The 24,087-nt window shown below is 49.7% G+C and overlaps 3 protein-coding genes across 3 annotated transcripts in view; 1 reads left to right on the forward strand and 2 right to left on the reverse strand.

Moving 5' to 3' along the window:
* PDCD5 (programmed cell death 5) overlaps positions 1-24,087 on the reverse strand; it is a 302,413-nt gene that overhangs the window by 205,814 nt on the left and 72,512 nt on the right. The window lies entirely within an intron of this gene.
* Positions 1,640-16,013, reverse strand: ORC6 (origin recognition complex subunit 6). Its single transcript, XM_040329471.1, has 7 exons — positions 15,808-16,013; positions 13,199-13,328; positions 11,438-11,601; positions 9,737-9,826; positions 7,147-7,259; positions 4,935-5,009; positions 1,640-2,227 (listed from the first exon to the last, which is right to left on the reverse strand). The coding sequence occupies exons 1-7, from the start codon at positions 15,873-15,875 to the stop codon at positions 2,094-2,096; spliced, it is 774 nt and encodes a 257-aa protein (XP_040185405.1). The 5' UTR covers positions 15,876-16,013; the 3' UTR covers positions 1,640-2,093.
* The window catches only part of VPS35 (VPS35 retromer complex component), a 162,550-nt gene continuing 156,252 nt past the window's right edge, over positions 17,790-24,087 (forward strand). Inside the window, exons 1-2 of the mRNA XM_040329463.1 lie at positions 17,790-17,889; positions 22,035-22,130. Coding sequence (XP_040185397.1) covers positions 17,860-17,889; positions 22,035-22,130 — 126 coding nt within the window. The 5' untranslated portion in view covers positions 17,790-17,859. The remainder of the gene's footprint in view (positions 17,890-22,034; positions 22,131-24,087) is intronic.

The following is a 24,087-nucleotide window of genomic DNA, read 5'->3' on the forward strand; positions in this document are numbered from 1 at the left end:
CGCAAGCTGTGCCACTTGTTAAAATGAATTAAATATGTTTATTTCTTATATACACACATATGTAAAAACACAATGCAACATTAAACCATTAGCAACAGTGATTAAAAATTCTCATTCCTAGCAACATTTGCTTTGACCTTCATAAGAAACCCCGCGCAACAAGGTAATTCCACTCCCCCTTCCCCCCATTTGATTCCCGGCCCGGGTCAAATAGACACTAATCATTTCCAGGTAGAGTGCAACAACCAACCTTTCCTTAAAGGACACCGCTAAAGTCTCAGGGATTGGCCCAGCACTGTCACATGGTAGAGGGCTCATAGGCCTGTGTAAGCTCTGGCAAGTCAGTTTGGAGCTTACACCGAGCGGTCTCCCATCTGGCCTTCGAATAGGAGGAAAAAAGTCTGTTTTACATTTATAAAAAATTTCTGTAAACCAGGCGTCAATATAAAAAAATTAATAAAAGGAAATGGATCATAGTTTGGGAAATTAATACAATTCTAAAAGTTTTATTTTCCTTTCAGTTTCTAAAAAAGGCAAGTACATCTTTTCACAAAAAAATAAAATAAAATTAAGAAAGATCTCCAAAATATCCCGGCCACCCCAGTGTTTGATTACTGCAGAAAGTCGGCTAATGTCTGACGATCTGCACATGTGCAGTCATGACGTCACACAGGGATCACGGCAACTGGAAGGTGGGCACATTGTGATTTTTTTTAAGCAAAAGTTGAACTTGCCATAAAAAAAACAAAAACAAAAAAAAGTTTTCGCATTCACACTTTTTTTTAATTGCAAAATCCACAAACAGATGGTGAAAATTTCATTCATTCATTGTGCAGCGCGGCTTTATAAATAAAACAGTGGCCCAGATTCAGGTAGCAATTGCGCCTGCGTAACCATAGTTACGCAGCGCAATTGCTGACTTACGCCGACTGCAGCCTAAAATCTGCGTGGCATAAGGCTCTTATGCCACGCAGATTTTAGGCTGCATTCTTGCGTTGACCGCTAGGGGGCGCTCCCATTGTGGTCAGCGTATAGTATGTAAATTGCATACTTACGCCGATTCACAATGTTGCGAGCCCCCTGCGTTCGCAAGTTACGTCGGTTGCGTACGGCATCTTTAGCGTAAGGCTGCCCATGCTAAAAGCAGGGGCAGCCAATGCTAAAGGATACCCGGCGTTCCCGCGTCGCGACGTTCAAATTTTACGTCGTTTGCGTAAGTGAATCGTGAATGGCGCTGGACGCCATTCACTTTGAAGCAAATGATGTCCTTGCGACGTCATTTGCCGCAATGCACGTCGGGAAAGTTTCCCGACGGAGCATGCGCTGTACGCTCGGCGCGCCAAATTAAAATGGTTCCCGCCCCCCGGCGGGATCATTTACATTGCGCGCGCGCTTACGCCGGCACGCCCTCGCAATTTACGGAGCTACTGCTCCGTGAATCGAGGGCAGCGCAAATTATTTGCGGGGGCGTAGGGCAAAACCGTTGCCCTGTGCCTCCGCAAATAATGCGCAAGTCGTACCTGAATCTGGGCCAGTGTGAATTGTTACCTGCAATGTAAAAATTTGCAAAAATATTGATTCTGTGATCCCCAATCCTTACAGCACATGGTAAAAATTTGTTACAAATAAAACCACACAAAAAAAAAAAAAAAAGCAGCTAAAAGTTTTTGTTGTATAGAAAAAATACCTTAAGAGGCTCTAACCTCTTGATGCCCACGTAATGTATATATGCGCAGCGGCGGCAAAGTGGAAAGGCGTTACCACCTGCGCCTCCATTGGGGGGGTTTTGTGCTGAGAGCGAGATCACAGAACAGTGACCGAGTGGTCAAGGACAGTTCTTGGTATCTAGTAATGATTGGGAGCTGTCGGAACATGACAGCCAATAACAGTAGTCATGTTGGCGAGCAAACCCTTAAGGCCTGGTTCACATCTATGCATTTTAGGGTTTACAGTCCATTATTTAATACACGTCACATTCACATCTGGTGCATACTTTGGAAAGGGTTCGGGGATACTGCCGATTGGCTGTCAAGGGTTATGGTGCGATTCCTCTTTGCTCAGCATTACTGAATGGACCAATAAACTGTCTGGCGTTATTCTCCACTGGCGGCTTTTGATGCATTTAATAGAATTTTCCTTTTCCACTCCTCGTAAACTTGCTCTTTGTTTTCTGGCTCGGAGCGCGCTCGTTTGTGTGGGATCTCCTCATCATCATCTTCCGAATAATCTGTGAAGACAGAAAAGCGAGCTATGAGAACGAGGGGAATGTCATCCGATGGAAGAAATAGAAGTCATACAGTGGAGACATCTTGCCTTTCATATCCTTTTACTGCTGATGGGATCGTGTGTGAATTTTACAAGCTGGCTGCAGGGCTGTCTTAATGAAAGGGCACACCTGGGCACTGCCCAGGGGCCCCAGCTGCATGGGGGGCCCCTGCACTTTCCCCAAAGCAGCTTTTCCTTGCGCAAACACTGCCCTGAAATTGGGGGCCCCATGATGGCACAGAGAGTGATAGATGCAAAGGGGAGGCAGTCTGCCTACCTACTTAATGTCCGTTTACCTGCACTGTCATCATTGTAGGGGCCCCAGAGTATTACTTTGCCCAGGGGCCCATGATGCCATTAAGATGGCCCTGGCTGGCTGTCAGATGGAAGCAATCCAACGGCTGTACCAATTGCTTTTCACACAGCCCAGCCTTGATTCCTGGGCTCCACACATCCATCAGCGGGACTGGCATGGTGGGTGCTGCAGGGTAGAGGGGAGGGACAGAAAGATCAGTGAACGTCCGTTTGCAGATCTCCATGTCCTGTTAACCACTTGCCGACTGTGACAGACTTGGACCCTCTTATGTCTAAAATCATCCTGTGTCCACTAGGGGCATAGGATGACTGAGAAATTATATCTTGGACTACCCGAGATGGATTATGTAATTTTCGACAATATATTCCAGGATATCTGTAAAGAACCATTTACTGGTTGTTGATTCTGAAGTCAATGGGTTAATTGTAAGAGTGACTCATTCATACTGTTAGATGCCAATGCCGTCACCTCCAGCCATCTCCCTGTTCTCTGTGCCAATTGACCCTGCTATTGTGTGAAGATGTCCTGCGTTTTCCCTTATGATGTGTATTGTATAGCAGGTGAGCGGAGACGGGATGTCTACTCTGAAAAGGTCATATCTCGGAGTCACCTCGTCTGGGTAAACGACTAGTTAATTAGCTCATGTTAATTTATGTTCTGGTTACCTCCTCTTTAAACTGTGTACAAGGTTGCATTCTTGGTTCTATTAAACACTCCGGGCCAGATTCACGTAGAATCGTCCAAATCTGCGGCGGCGTAACGTATGACATTTACGTTACGCCGCCGCAAGTTTTACGGGCAAGTGCTTGATTCACAAAGTACTTGCCTGTAAAGTTGTGGCGGCGTAGCGTAAATCCCCCGGCGCAAGCCTGCCTAATTCAAATGATCTGGGTAGGGGGCGTGGATCATTTAAATCAGGCGCATTCCCGCGACGAACGTACTGCGCATGCGCCGTCCCTAAGATTTCCCGATGTGCATTGCGCTAAATGACGTCGCAAGTACGTCATTGGTTTCGACGTGAATGTAAATGGCATCAAGCCCCATTCACGGACGAGCTACGCAAACGACGTAAAATTTTCAAATTGCGACGCGGGAACGACGGCCATACTTAACATTGGATACGCCACCTAGGGGGCATGTTTATCTTTACGCCGCGTATCTTACAGAAACGGCGTAAATTTACTGCGACGGGCAAGCGTATGTTCGTGAATCGGCGTAACGACTCATTTGCATATTCTACGCCGACGGCAATGGAAGCGCCACCTAGCGGCCAGCGTAAATATTGCACCCCAAGATACGACGGCGCAGGCCGTCGTATCTTAGGCATGTTTAAGTGTATCTCAGTTTGAGAATACACTTTAACATACGACGGGCTTAGATTCTGAGTTACGTCGGCGTATCTGCGGATACGCCGGCGTAACTCTTTGAGAATCTGGCCCTCCATGTTCAGCAGACAAACAAGTCTCGTTGTGTGTTGAGAGCAGCTGGAATATCTGGTTCCCTACTGTGCATGTTCGAGTATCGCGGCGCGCCATCACTGGTCCCCGATCTCTGCTGGGAACAGTGTTACCCACGAAGACAGAGCGGGCGGGAGTCAGAACCAGAAGTGGTGTAAATATTGACAGGTATCTGCACCCCCCTCCCCCCTGAAAGGTGTCAAATGCGACACCGGAAGGGGGGGGGGGGGGGGGTTCCAAAAAGTGGAAGTTCACTTTTTGTGTGAACCTCCGAAAAGACAGGTAAAAATGTCACTTATAGGTCCTGGGTAATGCAGTGCAATCTGTGCTCCATTAGCTTCAGTGGATCATGGGGGGGAGAGATCAGGGGGTCTTTTAGAAAAATGCCTGGGAACACCCACTCCTCCACACTTAGCCACCCCAAAAGACTTTTAGATATTTGTACAACTCCACATGAGAGCCGACCCACTGCTTGCAACAAGGCCGGGGACAAGTACAAACGACAGCGGACTGATGTTTTCAACAAGGACGGCACCCTGCTGGCCCCTCCCACCAGCCATGATCTGCCTGCATTGCACAGGGGAGCACAGAGACCCAAAGATGATATCACTAGGTCCAAAAGTACGGAATGAAAATGGAAAGTATTTAAAAATCTCATTAGCATATTCATAGAGAAAATACGTACCAATGCAGGCAATCTAGAAGCAATGAGCTGTCAGCTGTCTGGCTGTGCGGAAAAGGTTTGCAAATCACAAAAATCTGGCAGTAAAAGAAAGACGGGCCCTTTTGGCAGCCGAATCCATAAACATCTTTCAAATGTGTAATCAACAGTATGTGCCCAGCTTTGCTTTGATCACCAATCAATAAAAATATTACCCAGATCTCCCCACCCTTACCGTCATTCTGTTCTATACATTCCAGGAGAGTCTTCTGCTTTTTCCGCGGCTGCTGCGTGATGGCGAGGTTTTCCTCTGAGAATTGAGAAAGACGTAGAGAGCATGTGAGCGCGAGACATTTATAGGCCAGAAACAAAAAGACAACCCGTCACCTTAGAGGACAGACAGAAGGGAGGCACTTTGATGTATTTTTAAAGTTCAAGCTTTCTGAACACTCTGCTGCAGAATGGACAGAATACAGAGAAGGGACAGAATGTTAAAGAGAAACTTCACCCCCGAATCGTTTATTTAGCCATCTCAAGTGAAATTTGTTTTTTTTTAATTGAAATTTTGATTTTCAATGATTAAATGAGGCAACATTTAAAAACCAAACATATTTGATGACGGCTTTAGCCCCGCCTGGGCTGCACAGCCAGCACATCTGCGCGGGCACAGCTATATATATATATAATGTGTGGCGTATTTATCGGCGTATACCACGCACTTTTTTGCCCTGAAAAATCAGGGCAAAATCGATATACGCCGATACCCGCGCTGTGTTCGAACCACTGCGCCGACATATACCGAGGGCAGTACACTCGGGCAGGCTCGGCTCCTCTCGCGGTCACATGCTTTACGCGAGAGGAGCCGAGCCCGCCTATACCCGACTACTCTGCTCGGTATATGTCGGCGCAGTGGTTCGAACACAGCACAGGAAGGACACCACGATGGCCGCCGGACGGCGGGCATCCAAACTAAGTATTTTTTTTTGCAAGAATTTTCCTTCAAGTTCAGGGGTGCGCGCTATACGCCGGGGCGCATTATAGCCGAAATATATATATACACACACACACACACACACACACACACACACACACACACAGGGGCGGACTGACCATTGAGTCACTCGGGCACTGCCCGAAGGCCCAATGTCACTAGGGGGCCCCATCAGGGTTGCCAGGCTCAGTAAAACCAGGGACAGTATGTAAAAATCGGTGTTTTTTTTACATCTGTCCCTGATATGTCTGAAACTGACATGCTTCTGATGTGAAAATCCCGAGATTTTAGCTGCCCCGCCTCTGCACTGCCTCCTGGCGTGGTAGCCATCTGTAAGCCCAGGGGCCCCATAATCTTCTATTGCCCAGGGGCCCCATAATCTTCGATTGCCCAGGGGCCCTATGAGTTGTCAGTCCGCCCCCACACACACACACACACACACACACAATATATATATATATATATATATCTTAGCGACCATGAGATTTCTCTGCAGTTCCCACAAGTGCACAATGCCTGGGGGTGGGGGGGGGGTGGGCCAATAAAGCGGTTGTGTACTCCGCTTGGACATTTTTACCTACAGGTAAGCCTAAGACTTGTAGATAAAATGAATATCTCCTAAACCTGTCAGCAGCGCATGTGCCGTGAATGTCCTGGTGTATCGTGCCGGAACGGAGGAGTCCCGCGCGCATTCGCAGGAGTGACGTCATTACGGCTCCAACCACTCACAGCGCCGGAGCCAGCGACCCCAGAAGAAACGGCAAGGCAACACATCAGCCCCCTGAGCGTGACGGGCTGCGGGAGCTTCATTCTAAGGCAAGCATTTCATAATGTGCTAGTAAAGAAAGCATACTAGCACATTATGCCATTGTCTTGCAGGTCTTCCCCCCCCCCCCCCTTCAGTGGTTTACTACCGCTTTAGGAATGAATAGCAGCCCTGCGATGTGGCTGCAGGCATCGTAGCTGCTCCTTCACCTGCAACCACTGCAGACAAACCCCTGTGGTTGAATCACTTCTACTGCCCCCCAACTGTTACCTGCAGTTGTAGAGGCAGCAGTTAGGGGGTGCTGGTGCCACAGCTGCAATGCTATGCTTCATGGCCGGAATTATACTCCGACATTTTTAGGCTTTGGTCTCCGAAGAGCAACCCAAATGTGGGTCATTCAACAGGCGGTGGAGGAGTTTCATCGCTGAAAACGGAAGTACTTCCTGTATGGGAGGGGTTATATATGGGAGGGGTTATATAGTGGCAGGCTTCCTGTCTAAGACTTTGTCTATCAGTGTCCATTCACCTAGAGATGGCGCATAAGTAAGTAATGAATAATAGCTTAGCTCTGTCCCGTGATGTACGATAAAGAAATTAGGTAAGTGTGGGTATCAGTTTCACATTTTTAAAGATTTTTATTTTAGACTCCCTAAATTATTTTAAAGGAAATCATATCATGGGGGGACTTACGACAGATCTGCGATCCGATCTTCTCCAACTGAACGCAGAGACGCTCAAATATTACTTTCTTCACACCCGAGGTAGCAAGTATCTTGTTCTTTTCCATTTTCAACTTCAGACACCTTCAGGTTGTAAAGAGAGAAAAAATAAATTAATAATAATAATAAAAAAAAAAAAAAAAAAAAAAAAAAAGGCAAAAAATAGACCGTATCCAATTTAGATGTCAAACCATAAATGCTCACTTATACCGCTAAGCCAACGCCCTTCTGACAAAAGTCCTACGCTTTGTCCGCAGAAAGTCTGATCGTGTGTACAAGGCTTTAGTGGGTCCCGAGGACGGACGGACCTTTGGCTTATGTAAACAAGGCAGACCGTCATTCTTTGACTACAGAAGACAGGGATCTTGTAAAGCAGAAATACAGATCCATGTCTTCCAGTAGACAAAGCACCTCCCCCACAATTAGCAAGCACTCCCCAAGAACACATTTAACCCTTTGATCACCCTTGATGTTAACCCCTTCCCGCCTAGTGTCATTTGTACAGTGACAGTGCATATTTTTAGCACGGATCACTGTATTAGTGTCGCTGGTTCCCCCCCCCCCCAAAAAAAAGTCAGTTAGGTGTCCGATGTTTACGCCACAATATCAGTCCCGCTATAAGTCGCTGGTTGCCACCATTACTAGAAAAAATAAAATAAATCCCATAGTTTGTAGACGCTATAAAACTTTTACGCAAATCAATATACACTTGGTTTTTTGTATTTTTTATTTTATTTTTTAAACTAAGGATGCATCATCATACATTGCCAAACGGTACATTGGGATTTTTTTTTACCAAAAATATGTAGCAGAATACATATTGACCTAAATTTATGAAGACATTTTTATTTTATTTATTGGATACGTTTTATTTTCAAAATGGTTCTTTGTTTCTAGCGCGATATAGAAATCAGAGGTGATGAAATAACACCAAAATAAAGTTCTATTTGTGGGAAAATACACAAATTTGTTTTTGGTTACAGCGTCGCACGACCGTGCAATTGTCAGTTAAAGCGACGCAGTGCTGCATCCCCAAAAAAATGGCCTGGTCATGAAGGGAGGTAAACCTTCCAGAGCTTAAGTGGTTAATAATGTCAATATTAACCCCTGTGCCGCTCCCTGTCTGTGCCGCTCCCTGTCACTGACAAAAATTACACTTCCTCATGGTCGGCGTTGCTCTCTTCCTGTCCACACATCTCGGCCTCTGAATGGTAGCAAGTCAGAGGCCAGGACTAGAGATTTTTAACCACTTAAGGACCGCCTCCTGCACATATACGTTGGCAGAATGGCGCGGCTGGGCACAAGCACATACCTGTAGTCCTCTTTAGTGCCCAACCGTGGGTCACGCACCCGTGACCGCAGGACCCGATCGCCGCTGGAGTCCCGCGACCGGTCCCCGGAGCTGAAGAACGGGGAGAGCCATGTGTAAACACAGCTTCCCCGTTCTTCACTGTGGCGCTGTCATTGATCAGGTGTTCCTTGATATAGGGAAGCACAATCAATGATGTCACACGTCCAGCCCCGCCCCCTACAGTTAGAAACACATATGAGGTCACACTTAACCCCTTCAGCGCCCCCTAGTGGTTAACTCCCAAATTGCAATTGTCATTTTCACAGAAACAATGCATTTTTATAGCATTTTTTTCTGTGAAAATGACAATTGTCCCAAAAATGTGTCAAAATTGTCCAATGTAGCCGCCATAATGTCGTGGTCACGAAAAAAAAAATATATATATATTCTAAAAATGCAATAAAACTATCCCCTATTTTGTAAACGCTATAAATTTTGCGCAAACCAATCGATAAACACTTATTGTGATTTTGTTTTACCAAAAATATGTAGAAGAAGAATACATATCGGCCTAAACTAAGGGAAAAAAAAAAAATAAAGTTTATTTTTGGGGGATATTTATTATAACACAAAAAAAAAAATTGCATTTTTTTTTCAAAATTGTCGCTCTATTTTTGTTTATAGCACAAAAAATAAAAACCGCAGAGGTGATCAAATACCACCAAAAGAAAGCTCTATTTGTGGGGAAAAAAAGGACGTCAATTTTGTTTGGGAGCCACGTCGCACGACCGCGCAAATTGTCAGTTAAATCGACGCAGTGCCGAATCGCAAAAACTGGCCGGGTCCTTTACTTGCATTTTGGTCCGGGTCTTAAGTGGTTAAACCTTGTTCAATGGAGTAAAAAGGATTTTTTTTTTTTTAACCAATTCCTTTTTATTTGTTTTAGAATAAAACATACAAAGAGATTTCTTTAAATCAGGGGTAAGGCAACCTCGGCCCTCCAGCTGTTTTGAAACTACAAGTCCCTGACAAGGGAGTCACAGGCATGACTCCTAGAGGCAGAGGCATGATGGGATTTGTAGTTTCACCCCAGCTGGAGAGCCGAAGTTGCCTACCCCTCGCTTTAAAATGCTAGCCCTAGGGTGGCTCCCCTAAAGCCAGGCCGGAATACTTCCATTGATAGAAATCGGACGTATTCCTAAGAAAATTCATGAAATTAAAATGGCACCCAAATCAACCCCCCGCCACCACCACCTACAAACCATCATACCTGCAAGCGGAGTACAGAGCGGCGGTGATAAACAAAGGTTTGGATAAATCAAGATCTTCTTGCTGAGCCTGAGGCAGCGTAGCTTCATATCTAGAGCAATACAAAAAAAAGTAATCTAATTAAGACGAATATTTGGATATCAAATCACTACAATTATGAAAATGGGTTGAAGTAAGATGTCTGGCCCATAGACCGCAACTGTTCCAGAAGAAACAAAAGTGATTGGCTGAAAAAATACAGCCAATTAAAAGGGGTTGTAAAGGAAAATTTTTTTTTTCCTAAATAGCTTCCTTTACCTTAGTGCAGTCCTCCTTCACTTACCTCATCCTTCCATTTTGCTTTTAAATGTCCTTATTTCTTCTGAGAAATCCTCACTTCCTGTTCTTCTGTCTGTAACTCCACACAGTAATGCGAGGCTTTCTCCCTGGTGTGGAGAAAACCTCTTGAGGGGGCAAGTCAGGACACTCTCTACTTTGCAGATAGAGAAAGGAGCTGTTCGTTAGTGGGCGTCCTGACCCTCCTGCTCGCCCCCTCAAGAGGCTTTCTCCACACCAGGGAGAAAGCCTCGCATTACTGTGTGGAGTTACAGACAGAAGAACAGGAAGTGAGGATTTCTCAGAAGAAATAAGGACATTTAAAAGCAAAATGGAAGGATGAGGTAAGTGAAGGAGGACTGCACTAAGGTAAAGGAAAATATTTAGGAAAAAAAAAAAAAAAAAAAAAAAAAAACACACACATTTCCTTTAACCACTTAAGGACCCCTTAATGCCGATATACGTTGGCAGAATGGCACGGCTGGGCAAATCCACGTACCCCTTTAAACCCAGCCATGGGGTCGCGCATGCACGCTACCCAGTCCGAAGCTCCGCGCCCGCGGGACCCGATCGCCGAGAGGTGAGTGTAAACACACCTTCCCTGTTCTTCGTTGTGGCAGTGTCATTGATCGTCTGTTCCCTGATATAGGGAAACACGATCAATGACATCACACCCCGCCCCCCTACAGTTAGAAACACATACGAGGTCACACTTAACCCCTTCAGCGCCCCCTAGTGGTTAACTCCCAAACTTCAAGTGTCATTTTCACAGTAAACAATGCATTTATATAGAATTTTTTGCTGTGAAAATGACAATGGTCCCAAAGATGTGTCAAAATTGTCCGCCATAATGTCGCAGTTACGAGAGAAAAAAAAAAAAAAAAAAAAAAAAAAAAAAGGCTGATCGCCGCCATTCGTTTTTTTTACCAACAAAATAGGTAGAATAATACGCATCGGCCTAAACTGAGAAAATTTTTTTTTTTTATATATCTTTTTTGGGGATATTTATTATAGTAAAAGGTAAAAAATAGTTTTTTTTTTCAAAATTGTCGCTCTATTTTTGTTTATAGCGCAAAAAATAAAAAACCGCAGAGGTGATCAAATACCACCAAAAGAAAGCTCTATTTGTGGAAAAAAAAAAAAAAAGCCGCCAATTTTGTTTGGGAGCCACGTCGCACAATTCTCAGTTAAAGCGACGCAGTGCCGAATCACAAAAAGGGCCTGGTCCTTTACCTGCATAAAGGTCCGGGTCTTAAGTTTCTCCAAGAAAATGACTCAACAAGAGTCATGGAAGGGCCTAATAAAATAAAAAATGCTCATGAACTATAAACATGGGCCAGATTGTGTGAATGTTCTCAGGTGCCTACAAAGCCCATTGCCTTCTGACCTGCTGAGGATGTTGGATGCGAGGTTCACGGCCTCCATGCAGCCATGTTGTACGGCCAGATCTCGGATGCCCAATTTGGTATCCACACCAAGCAAACACTCAAAGGACTTGAGGCAGTTTTGATAGACCTTCTTGTTGAGTCCGGACAGCCGCACCAGATAGTCCTGAAGAAAAAATAAAAAAAAGGTTTCATACTAAACAGAGGTTCCTAAGCTGAAGGTTCAACAGTTCTGGTGAAACAAGTAGGACTAAGTCAGCTCTCCTGAGGATGACCTATCAGGTTGAAACGCGTCAATGGAATAAAGGGTGGAAAATCTGGGGGTCCTAGCAGACCAGAGATATGCAATTAGCGGACCTCCAGCTGTTGCAGAACTACAAGTCCCATGAGGCATAGCAAGACTGAAAGCCACAAGCATGACTCCCAGAGGCAGAGGCATGATGGGACTTGTAGTTGGAGGTCCGCAGGGTTTGACAAATTTGCTTGGAATCTAGGAGCCAGCTAAAAAAGTTAGGAGCCAGAAAACGCGCCCCGTCCCGACAAGCTTGCGCGCAGAAGCGAACAGATACGTGAGCAGCGCCAGCATATGTAAACGGTATTCAAACCACATGTGAGGTATCGCCGCGATTGGTAGAGCGAGAGCGATAATTCTAGCTCTAGGCCTCCTCTGTAACTCAAAACATGCAACCTGTAGATTTTTTTTTAAACGTCGCCTATGGAGATTTTAAAGGGTAAAAGTTTGTCAGCATTCCACGAGCGGACGCAATTTTGAAGCGTGATGTGTTGGGTATCAATTTACTCGGCGTAACATTATCTTTCACAATATAAAAAAAAAAAAAAAAAAAAAATTGGGATAACTTTACTGTTGTCTTGTTTTAATTAAAAAAAATTATTCCCCCCCCCCCCAAAAAAAAGCGCGCTTGTAAGGCCGCTGCGCAAATACGGCGTGACAGAAAGTATTGCAACGATCGCCATTTTATTCTCTAGGGTGTTAGAATAAAAAATATATATAATGTTTGGGGGTTCTAATGAGAGGGAAGGAGATGGCAGTGAAAAATTACACATTACAACTGCTGTTTTACTTGTAATGCCAACGGCCACCACCAGATGGCGCAGGTCACAGAAGGAAGCTTGGCACTTCCTCAATTACCGACCGTTGCGGGCCCGCCGTGATCGCTCGGTGGGGGCGCACTGTGCTTCCGTGCGCCCCCACATCCCCTGCAATCGGCGGGCCCGCTGCCTCAATTACCGACGGGCGCTAGATCACAATTTCTTGACGCAATTGCGACCTGGCGCCCGGATTTTGTCGAGCCCTGATGTAGTAGGTGACATGCTCAGCAATACCAAGCTAACAAAGTAAACAGAATATTGGCATTAAAAAGGGGGGTCAACTCCAGAGATAAAAACGAGAATTCTCCCGCACTACAAGACTCTGGTCCGGCCGCACCTGGAGTATGCTGTCCGGTTCTGGGCACCAGTCCTCAGGAATTGTTTACTCACATCGATGCCAAGGCATTTCCTGCCCCTCAAAATCTGAAGGACAGTATACTGGCCCTTGGTTTAGAACAGGGGGTCTCAAACTGGCGGCCCTCCAGCTGTTGCGAAACTTCAAGTCCCACGAGGCATTGCAAGGCTAACAGTAACAAACAGGCAGAGGCATGATGGGACATGTAGTTCCGCAACAGCTGGAGGGCCGCCAGTTTGAGACCCCCTGGTTTAGAAAGTTTGCAGACCCCTGGCTTAAAGGAACAACGAGCTCTCACCTTATCCACGGGATGATGTAGAGACGTGGCTGCGAGCTGAAGACACATGACCGCGGTACTCGTCGCTGTAGACATGGCCGAGAGTCCTGCGCACTTTAACTGCGACATGCGCAGCAGCTCCTCCGCTTTCCTGCAACGATAATCAGAACCACATGATGGCAACAGTTTCAAGTCACATTGTCCTTCCTCACCCCCCCCTCCCGCAGGGGGCCACAACAACTCTCCCTCTCTCCCCCCCCCCCCCCCCAGAGAGCCACAACAACTCTCCCTCTCTCCCCCCCCCCAGAGAGCCACAACAACTCTCCCTCTCTCCCCCCCCCCCAGAGAGCCACAACAACTCTCCCTCTCTCCCCCCCCCCCAGAGAGCCACAACAACTCTCCCTCTCTCCCCCCCCCCCCCCCAGAGAGCCACAACAACTCTCCCTCTCTCCCCCCCCCCAGAGAGCCACAACAACTCTCCCTCTCTCCCCCCCCCCCAGAGAGCCACAACAACTCTCCCTCTCTCCCCCCCCCCCCAGAGAGCCACAACAACTCTCCCTCTCTCCCCCCCCCCCCCAGAGAGCCACAACAACTCTCCCTCTCTCCCCCCCCCCCCCAGAGAGCCACAACAACTCTCCCTCTCTCCCCCCCCCCCCCAGAGAGCCACAACAACTCTCCCTCTCTCCCCCCCCCCCAGAGAGCCACAACAACTCTCCCTCTCTCCCCCCCCCCCAGAGAGCCACAACAACTCTCCCTCTCTCCCCCCCCCCCCCAGAGAGCCACAACAACTCTCCCTCTCCCCCCCCCCCCCCAGAGAGCCACAACAACTCTCCCTCTCTCCCCCCCCCCCCCAGAGAGCCACAACAACTCTCCCTCTCTCCCCCCCCCCCCCCAGAGAGCCACAACAACTCTCCCTCTCTCCCCCCCCCCCCCAGAGAGCCACAACAACTCTCCCTCTCTCCCCCCCCCCCAGAGAGCCACAACAACTCTCCCTCTCCCCCCCCCCCCCAGAGAGCCACAACAACTCTCCCTCTCCCCCCCCCCCCCAGAGAGCCACAACAACTCTCCCTCTCCCCCCCCCCCCCAGAGAGCCACAACAACTCTCCCTCTCTCCCCCCCCCCCAGAGAGCCACAACAACTCTCCCTCTCTCCCCCCCCCCAGAGAGCCACAACAACTCTCCCTCTCTCCCCCCCCCCCAGAGAGCCACAACAACTCTCCCTCTCTCCCCCCCCCCCCAGAGAGCCACAACAACTCTCCCTCTCTCCCCCCCCCCCAGAGAGCCACAACAACTCTCCCTCTCTCCCCCCCCCCCAGAGAGCCACAACAACTCTCCCTCTCTCCCCCCCCCCAGAGAGCCACAACAACTCTCCCTCTCTCCCCCCCCCCCAGAGAGCCACAACAACTCTCCCTCTCTCCCCCCCCCCCAGAGAGCCACAACAACTCTCCCTCTCTCCCCCCCCCCCCAGAGAGCCACAACAACTCTCCCTCTCTCCCCCCCCCCCAGAGAGCCACAACAACTCTCCCTCTCTCCCCCCCCCCCCAGAGAGCCACAGCAACTCTCCCTCTCTCCCCCCCCCCCAGAGAGCCACAACAACTCTCCCTCTCTCCCCCCCCCCCAGAGAGCCACAGCAACTCTCCCTCCCCCCCCCAGAGAGCCACAGCAACTCTCCCTCCCCCCCCCAGAGAGCCACAACAACTCTCCCTCCCCCCCCCAGAGAGCCACAGCAACTCTCCCTCCCCCCCAGAGAGCCACAGCAACTCTCCCTCCCCCCCCAGAGAGCCACAGCAACTCTCCCTCCCCCCCCAGAGAGCCACAGCAACTCTCCCTCCCCCCCCCAGAGGTCAGGGGGCCACAGCAACTCTCCCTCCCCCCCCCCAGAGGTCAGGGGGCCACAGCAACTCTCCCTCCCCCCCCAGAGGTCAGGGGGCCACAGCAACTCTCCCTCCCCCCCCAGAGGTCAGGGGGCCACAGCAACTCTCCCTCCCCCCCAGAGGTCAGGGGGCCACAGCAACTCTCCCTCCCCCCCCCCAGAGGTCAGGGGGCCACAGCAACTCTCCCTCCCCCCCCCCCAGAGGTCAGGGGGCCACAGCAACTCTCCCTCCCCCCCCCCAGAGGTCAGGGGGCCACAGCAACCCCCCCCCCCCCCCCCCAGAGGTCAGGGGGCCACAGCAACTCTCCCTCCCCCCCCAGAGGTCAGGGGGCCACAGCAACTCTCCCTCCCCAGAGATCAGGGGGCCACAACAACTCTCCCTCCCCCCCCCAGAGATCAGGGGGCCACAACAACTCTCCCTCCCCCCCCCAGAGATCAGGGGGCCACAACAACTCTCCCTCCCCCCCCCCAGAGATCAGGGGGCCACAACAACTCTCCCTCCCCCCCCCAGAGATCAGGGGGCCACAGCAACTCTCCCTCCCCCCCCCAGAGATCAGGGGGCCACAACAACTCTCCCCTCCCCCTCCCAGAGATCAGGGGGCCACAGCAACTCTCCCCTCCCCCCCCCCCCCCCGCAGAGATCAGGGAGCCACAACAACTCTCCCTCCCCCTCCCAGAGATCAGGGGGCCACAGCAACTCTCCCTCCCTCCCCCCGCAGAGATCAGGGGGCCACAACCACTCTCCCCGGTACACCTACCCCAGGACCCGGCCGGAGGTGAGCCCCATCTTCGGTGCCAGTCTCCGCAGCACGTCCGTCTCCATCATCAGCTACGATAAGGATTTCGCGGCAAAACTCAACTACAGCTCGCTGGTTCTTTGTGAACTCCGCCCACACACACTGCCATTGGCCGGGCGGAAGGATTTCGTAAGCAGAACGGTCTAAAGGGGGCGGGGACAGAGTGCAGGAAGTTTGCTGGCGGTGATCCCAGAATTCGCAGCGAGGTGCCGAACTCTGCCGTACTGTGATTGGAGGAGGACGGTGATGGGAGGCGGAGAATTTGATAGGAGGAGGACTGTGATTGGAGGAGGACGGTAATAGGAGGCGGAGAATTTGATAGGAGGGGGACTGTACACATTGTGTCCACCCATTGCAGCCACTGTGCCCATCAATAGCAGCCACTATGCCCATCCATTGCAGCCACTGTGCCCATCAATAGCAGCCACTGTGCCCATCCATTGCAGACACTGTGCCCATCAATAGCAGCCACTGTGCCCATCCATTGCAGACACTGTGCCCATCAATAGCAGCCACTGTGCCCATCCATTGCAGACACTGTGCCCATCAATAGCAGCCACTGTGCCCATCCATTGCAGACACTGTGCCCATTCATTGCAGACACTGTGCCCATCAATAGCAGCCACTGTGCCCATCCATTGTAGACACTGTGCCCATCAATAGCAGCCACCGTGCCCATCAATTGCAGCCACTGTGCCCATCCATTGTAGACACTGTGCCCATCAATAGCAGCCACCGTGCCCATCAATTGCAGCCACTGTGCCCATCGATAGCAGCCACTGTGCCCATCGATAGCAGCCACTGTGCCCATCCATTGCAGACATTGTGTCCATCCATTGCACACATTGTGTCCATCCATTGCAGCCACTGTGCCCATCAATAGCAGCCATTGTGCCCATCCATTGCAGACATTGTGCACATCCATAGCAGCCACTGTGCCCATCCATTGCAGACACTGTGCCCATTGATAGCAGCCACTGTGCCCATCCATTGCAGACACTGTGCCCATTGATAGCAGCCACTGTGCCCATCAATAGCAGACACTGTGCCCATCCATTGCAGCCACTGTGCACATCAATAGAAGCCGACTGTGCCCATCCATTGCAGCCACTATGCCTATCCATTGCAGCCACTGTGCCCATTAATTGCAGCCAGTGAGGGGGCGTTTTCCAAAGGGGGACACAGGAAGCTGTTATTATTGCCATCTTTGTGCATGTTGTCACCAGAACAGGAAGTGAGGGTGTGTCTCCCAAAAGGGGGACACAGGAAGTTGTTATTATTGCCATCTTTGTGCATGTTGTCACCAGGACAGGAAGTGAGGGGGACGTTTCCCAAAGGGGGACACAGGAAGCTGTTATTATTGCCATCTTTGTGCATGTTGTCACCAGAACAGGAAGTGAGGGGGTGTCTCCTAAAGGAGGACACAGGAAGCTGGTATTATTGCCATCTTTGTGCATGTTGTCACCAGGACAGGAAGTGAGGGGGACGTTTCCCAAAGGGGGACACAGGAAGCTGTTATTATTGCCATCTTTGTGCATGTTGTCACCAGAACAGGAAGTGAGGGGGTGTCTCCTAAAGGAGGACACAAGAAGCTGTTACTAATGCCATCTTTGTGCTTATTGTGGAGATTTCCTGAAATGGAGATGTGTGTTCTCTGGATATACAGTTCATTATTATTATACACTGACATTGGGGGGTTTGTGAGGTAATTCCTGTCATGTTTTACGTCACATTGGTTCTGCCCCCCCACAGGAGCCTCTTCTATCATTACACAATGATATTGGAAGTTTCCTGAGGTGACCCTTCCCGGCCCCCCTCCGTGTCCTGTCACAGAAGAACCCCCCCCCCCCCTGAGGTGACACTGCACAGCCCGCTGTGACACGACGCTCCACTTCCCCCGCCGCCTCATTGGCCACCGCCCCTGTCCGTCTTCCCTGACGCCGGCCAATCAAGGCGCGGACCAATGAGCGGCTCGGTATCATAGAGAAGGGCGGGGCGGAGCGTACAGGTCACATGACTGGAAGGAGAAGCTCAGATATCATGGTGAGTGTTGGGGGGTCCCGTCACCCCGGATTGTGTGTGGCGTGTGGGGGAAGGGCTGTGGAAGGGGGCAGGCAGGGAGGGGTGAGACTGGCGAAGTGTGAGGGGGGCAGGTGAGGCTGGAGGGGGAGGAGGGCGGTGCTGGGCCCTGTCTTCTGGTCTATGGAGAGGCAGAGGGGGGCCACACTGCTGGCCTGCCAACTTCCTGCAGATATAGAGGGGGGGGTGTACCATTGTCACCTGGGGGGGGACCCCTTGGTCCCCTCTGTGTGTATACAGATGTGTTCATCCACACCCATCTCTCTATATTCCTCCCATCATTTGTGGTAATGCACCATATATAAGGTCCTGTCCTGATTCAAACAAGCAACTTGAGTATCAGAAGGCGTAGTGTATCTCTGGCGGCATAAGGGACGCGGAATTCAAATTCGGCGGGCGGGGGGCGTGTTTCATTTGAATGAAGCGCTTCCCCGCGCCGAACCAACTGCGCATGCGCCGTCCCTAAAATATCCCAGGGTGCATTGCTCCAAATGACGTCGCAAGGACGTCATTGTTTTCGACGTGAACGGCGTCCAGCCCCATTCACGGACGACTTGCGCAAACGACGTAAAAAAAATCCAAAATGCGAGGCGTGAACGACGGCCGTACTTGACATTGCGTACGCCACCATATAGCAGCTTTAACTATACGCCGGAAAAAGCCGAACGGAAACGACGTAAAAAAAAATGCGACGGCCGCTCGTACGTTGGTTGATCGTCGGAAATAGCTAATTTGCATACTCGACGCGGATTTCGAAGGAAACGCCACCTAGCGGCCGCCGAAAGATTGCATCTAAGATCCGACGGCGTACGAAGACGTACGCCTGTCGGATCTAACCCAGATGCCGTCGTATCTTGTTTTGAGGATTCAAACCAAAGATACGGCGCGGGAAATTTGAAATTACGCCGGCGTATCAAGAGATACGCCAGCGTACTCTCTTTGTGGATCATGCAAAGGTTAAATCTATCTATGGCTGCCGCCACCCCCTATTCATCTGTTGGACCCCTTTCACACCGAGAGCGCGGCCGCGTCGTTTTAGAGGCACTTTTTCGCCATTAGCGGGGCGCTTTTAACCCCCCACTATGGGCCGGATAAAAGCGGCGCTCCCCTTTTGTATACACCGCTCCTAAAACGCCTCAAAGATGCGGCTTACAGGACTTTTTTTTTTTTTTTTTAACATCCCGCAAGCGCAGCGCCCCGGTGTGACAGCATTGAGGCTTTCAGGCTGGGACTGCAGGGGAGGCTTTTTTTCAGGGGCTATTTTTAGCACTAAAGTGTCTGAAAAACGCCTCCAGTGTGAAAGGGGTCTTCAGTGGTGGGGGTGTTTTTTTTTTTTTTAAGCACCTGATTAGAACCAAAATAGGGTGGATGATGCCAACAATGCGGCCCAATGACACCAATGAAAGGGCACAATTCCTCCCACTGAAACCAATTATGGGGGCACTATTACTCCTATTGACACCAATGATGGAGCACTATTCCTCCCAATGACACCAACAATGACACCAATGAAGGGGCACAATTCTTCCCAATGACACCAACAATGGGGTCCAATGAAGGGGCACAATTCTTCCTAATGACACCAACAATGGGGTCCAATGAAGGGGCACAATTCTTCCCAATGACACCAACAATGGGGTCCAATGACACCAATGAAGGGGTACAATTCCTCCCCATGACACCAACAATGGGGTCCAATGACACCAATGAAGGGGCACAATTCCTCCCCATGAAACCCAACAATGGGGTCCAATGACACCAATGAAAGGGCACAATTCCTCCCACTGAAACCAATTAGGGGGGCACTATTACTCCTATTGACACCAATGATGGAGCACTATTCCTCCCAATGACACCAATAATGGGGTCCAATGAAGGGGCACAATTCTTCCCAATGACCCCAACAATGGGGTCCAATGACACCAATGAAGGGGCACAATTCCTCCCCATGGCACCAACAATGGGGTCCAATGAAGGGACACAATTCCTCCGAATGACACCAACAATGGGGTCCAATGAAGGGGCACAATTCCTCCCAATGACACCAACAATGGGGTCCAATGACACCAATGAAGGGGCACAATTCCTCCCCATGGCACCAACAATGGGGTCCAATGAAGGGGCACAATTCCTCAGAATGACACCAACAATGGGGTCCAATGAAGGGGCACAATTCCTCCCCATGACACCAACAATGGGGTCCAATGACACCAATGAAGGGGTACAATTCCTCCCCATGACACCAACAATGGGGTCCAATGACACCAATGAAGGGGCACAATTCCTCCCCATGACACCCAACAATGGGGTCCAATGACACCAATGAAAGGGCACAATTCCTCCCACTGAAACCAATTAGGGGAGCACTATTGCTCCTATTGACACCAATTAGGGGGCACAATTCCTCCCAATGATGCCAATTAGGGGGGCACTGTTTCTCCTATTGACACCAATGATGGAGCACTATTCCTCCCAATGACACCAACAATGGGGTCCAATGAAGGGGCACAATTCCTCCCAATGGCACCAACAATGGGGTCCAATGAAGGGGCACAATTCCTCCCAATGGCACCAACAATGAGGTCCAATGAAGGGGCACAATTCCTCCCGATTACTTCCTCTTTAAGTGGACAGGGTCAGTCAGTAGCGCAGAGGTTGCTGTCAGTAGGGAAGTGGATGGTTCCATTTTTTTTTATATCGAGGGGTCTAAGCAGACCTCTAATGTCTCACTTTTGAGACCGAGAAAGTGACTGAGGACAGAGATTCCCCAGTCCTTTTCTCTGCAGCCTCAGCTGCACTGGACAGTGAGTAAGTGCTCTGTCCTCAGCGGCTTCCCGTTCACTCACAAACACAGTTAACTATGCTTCAGTCATGAATGAACACAGTGAGCGATCGGTACTGATCACTCACTGTGTTTGTTCCAGAAATAAAGGGTCCATGAAATGATCCCCTGCAGGAGAGGAGAAGAGAGAAAGCTGGCAGCGTTGCGAGGGGGGGGCTTGGGGCGGATGTACACAGGGGCGTTGGAAAACCTGGACAGGAGACATAGTGGAATGGTATTGGAACCGATCCCCTCTATTTTCCTCCAGCAGCAGCTGAATGCTGGTGGGAGAGGAGGGGGAGGAGACTGACTTTCAGATGCTGCAGGAGGAAAATACAGGGAAGCGATTTCAGTGAATGCCGCCCCCCCTATAGACTGAAGGGTAATGTTGTAGCGAAAGCTGTTTTTTGTTTTGTTTTATTCTTTCATTTTTATTTGTTGTTTTGGAAACAGTTTTTTGCTTTAAACACAACCGTTGTGTGTAATTACAAAGTGTCCATAAAAACAAGGTTTATTTATTTTTTCGGCGGAACTCTGCTTTAATACAAAAACAAAAACAAAACACAATATATAATCCAATTGATTTGGTAAAATATGATGATGATTTTTTGCTGAGTAAATAGATACCAAACATGCCACGCTTTAAAATTGCGCACACTCGTGGATTGGCGCCAATCTACGGTACTTAAAAATCTCCATAGGTGACGCTTTAAACGTTTTTACAGGTTACCGTATATACGAGTATAAGCCGACCCAAATATAAGCAGAAGACCTAATTTTACCACAAATAATGGGAAAACTTATATACTTGAGTATAGGCCTGACTGTGCCCATGCCTGACTGTGCCCATGCCTGACTGTGCCCATGCCTGACTGTGCCCATGCCTGACTGTGCCCATGCCTGACTGTGCCCATGCCTGACTGTGCCCATGCCTGACTGTCCCCATGCCTGACTGTCCCCATGCCTGACTGTCCCCATGCCTGACTGTCCCCATGCCTGACTGTCCCCATGCCTGACTGTCCCCATGCCTCACTGTGTCCATGACTAGACTGACGTTTAATATGGGAGTCTATGGAAGGGGTGCCCGGCTTTGAAAAATCAGTGCTCCCCAGCCATAGGTCCTCCAGACAACAAACTTTGCACACTTGTAGAGGAGAAATTGGGCTACATGTGTGCCAAGATCCGGGTTCAGGGGACCTACGACCGGCCGGTACCGGGTCCCCAAATTCCAGTAGCAGATTATAAATTGTACGTTTTTTAATCCTTTTTTTTTTTTTTTTTTTTTTAGCCCACGACACAGTCCCCCCAGGATGAGCAGGAGAAGCTTCTGGATGAAGCTGTCCAGGCCGTGAAGGTGCAGTCGTTCCAGATGAAGAGATGTCTGGTAAGAGATATTCACAGAGTGGCAGTGATTGCTCCGGCATGGAAGAGGATTTATACTTGTATAACAATCACTTTGCTAACAATTGTTCCAAGTTCCAGAAAGTGGAATTCCTGCTTAAAGGGGTTGTAAAGGTAATTTTTTCCCCTAAATATCTTCCTTTCCCTCAGTGCAGTCCTCCTTCACTTACCTCATCCTTCCATTTTGCTTTTAAATGTTCTTATTTCTTCTGAGAAATCCTCACTTCCTGTTCTTCTGTCTGTAACTCCACACAGTAATGCGAGGCTTTCTCCCTGGTGTGGAGTGTCGTGCTCGCCCCCCTCCCTTGGACTACAGGAGAGTCAGGACACCCACTAACCCACAGCTCCTTTCTCTATCTGCAACGTAGAGAGCGTCCTGACTCTCCTGTAGTCCAAGGGAGGGGGCGAGCATGACACTCCACACCAGGGAGAAAGCCTTGCATTACTGAGTGGAGTTACAGACGGAAGAACAGGAAGTGAGGATTTCTCAGAAGAAATAAGGACATTTAAAAGCAAAATGGAAGGATGAGGTAAGTGAAGGAGGACTGCACTAAGGTAAGGGAAGCTGTTTAGGAAAAAAAAACATTGTACCTTTACAACCCCTTTAAACCTAACTAGCCCAAAAATGTCCCCTCCCCCCTAACACCTACCCTCAAGCTCCTTGAGGGTAGGGACCAATGTGAATGTACAATGTATATGTAAAGCGCTGCGTAAATTGACATAATAATAAACTTATTTTCAGGGAAAATCTGTACAGATAATCAGGGCAGCCCCAACAGTGCCCAGCAGTGATGCCAGTCAGTGCTGCCTTTTTCAGTGCCCTTCATTCAGTGAAGGAGAAAAATTACTTAGTTGGAAAACTTTTTTTTTTTTTGCAATTTTTTTTTTTTTAAACCCAGTGGTGATTAAATACAACTAGAGATTTCTTTTGGTGGTATGATGCAAATGAAAATTTGGGTACAGCTTTGCATGACAGCGCAATTGTCATTCAAAGTGTGACCGCTCTGAAAGCTGAAAATTAGCCTGGGCAGGAAGGGGGTAAAAGTGCCTGGTATTGAAGTGGTTAAATTTAGTATTTTCTTTGCTAGAAAGTTACTTGGAACCCCCAAACATTTGGTGGTCAGTGAATCTGCAACGGTACGTTTGGTTGTCGAAGGAAAAGTACCCTCTTATATTGATTAGCGGGAGGATCCCCTCATATTGGTCGTTTGGCGAGTCAGTGGGAGAAGGGCTCTCTGGGCTCCTACCGGTTTGCGGGTTGGCGGGAGGGATGCCCCTGTCCGTTTTGCGGGTCGGCGGGAGGGATGCCCCTGTCCGTTTTGCGGGTCGGCAGGAGGGAAAACGGGAGGAATGCCCCTGTTTTGCGGGTTGGCGGGCGGCATGCCCCTATCCTTTTTGCGGGTCGGCGGGAGGGGTGCCCCTATCCTTTTTGCGGGTCGGCGGGAGGGGTGCCCCTATCCTTTTTGCGGGTCGGCGGGAGGGGTGCCCCTATCCTTTTTGCGGGTCGGCGGGAGGGGTGCCCCTATCCTTTTTGCGGGTCGGCGGGAGGGGTGCCCCTTCTGTTTTGCGGGTCGGCGGGAGGGGTGCCCCTTCTGTTTTGCGGGAGGGATGCCCCTTCTGTTTTGCGGGAGGGATGCCCCTTCTGTTTTGCGGGAGGGGTGCCCCTTCTGTTTTGCGGGAGGGGTGCCCCTTCTGTTTTGCGGGAGGGGTGCCCCTTCTGTTTTGCGGGAGGGGTGCCCCTTCTGTTTTGCGGGAGGGGTGCCCCTTCTGTTTTGCTGGAGGGGTGCCCCTTCTGTTTTGCTGGAGGGGTGCCCCTTCTGTTTTGCTGGAGGGGTGCCCCTTCTGTTTTGCTGGAGGGGTGCCCCTTCTGTTTTGCTGGGCGGCGGGAGGGGTGCCCCTTCTGTTTTGCGGGAGAGATGCCCCTTCTGTTTTGCTGGAGG

Source organism: Rana temporaria, chromosome 11 (genome assembly GCF_905171775.1).
Source record: "Rana temporaria chromosome 11, aRanTem1.1, whole genome shotgun sequence".
Lineage (NCBI taxonomy): Eukaryota > Metazoa > Chordata > Amphibia > Anura > Ranidae > Rana > Rana temporaria.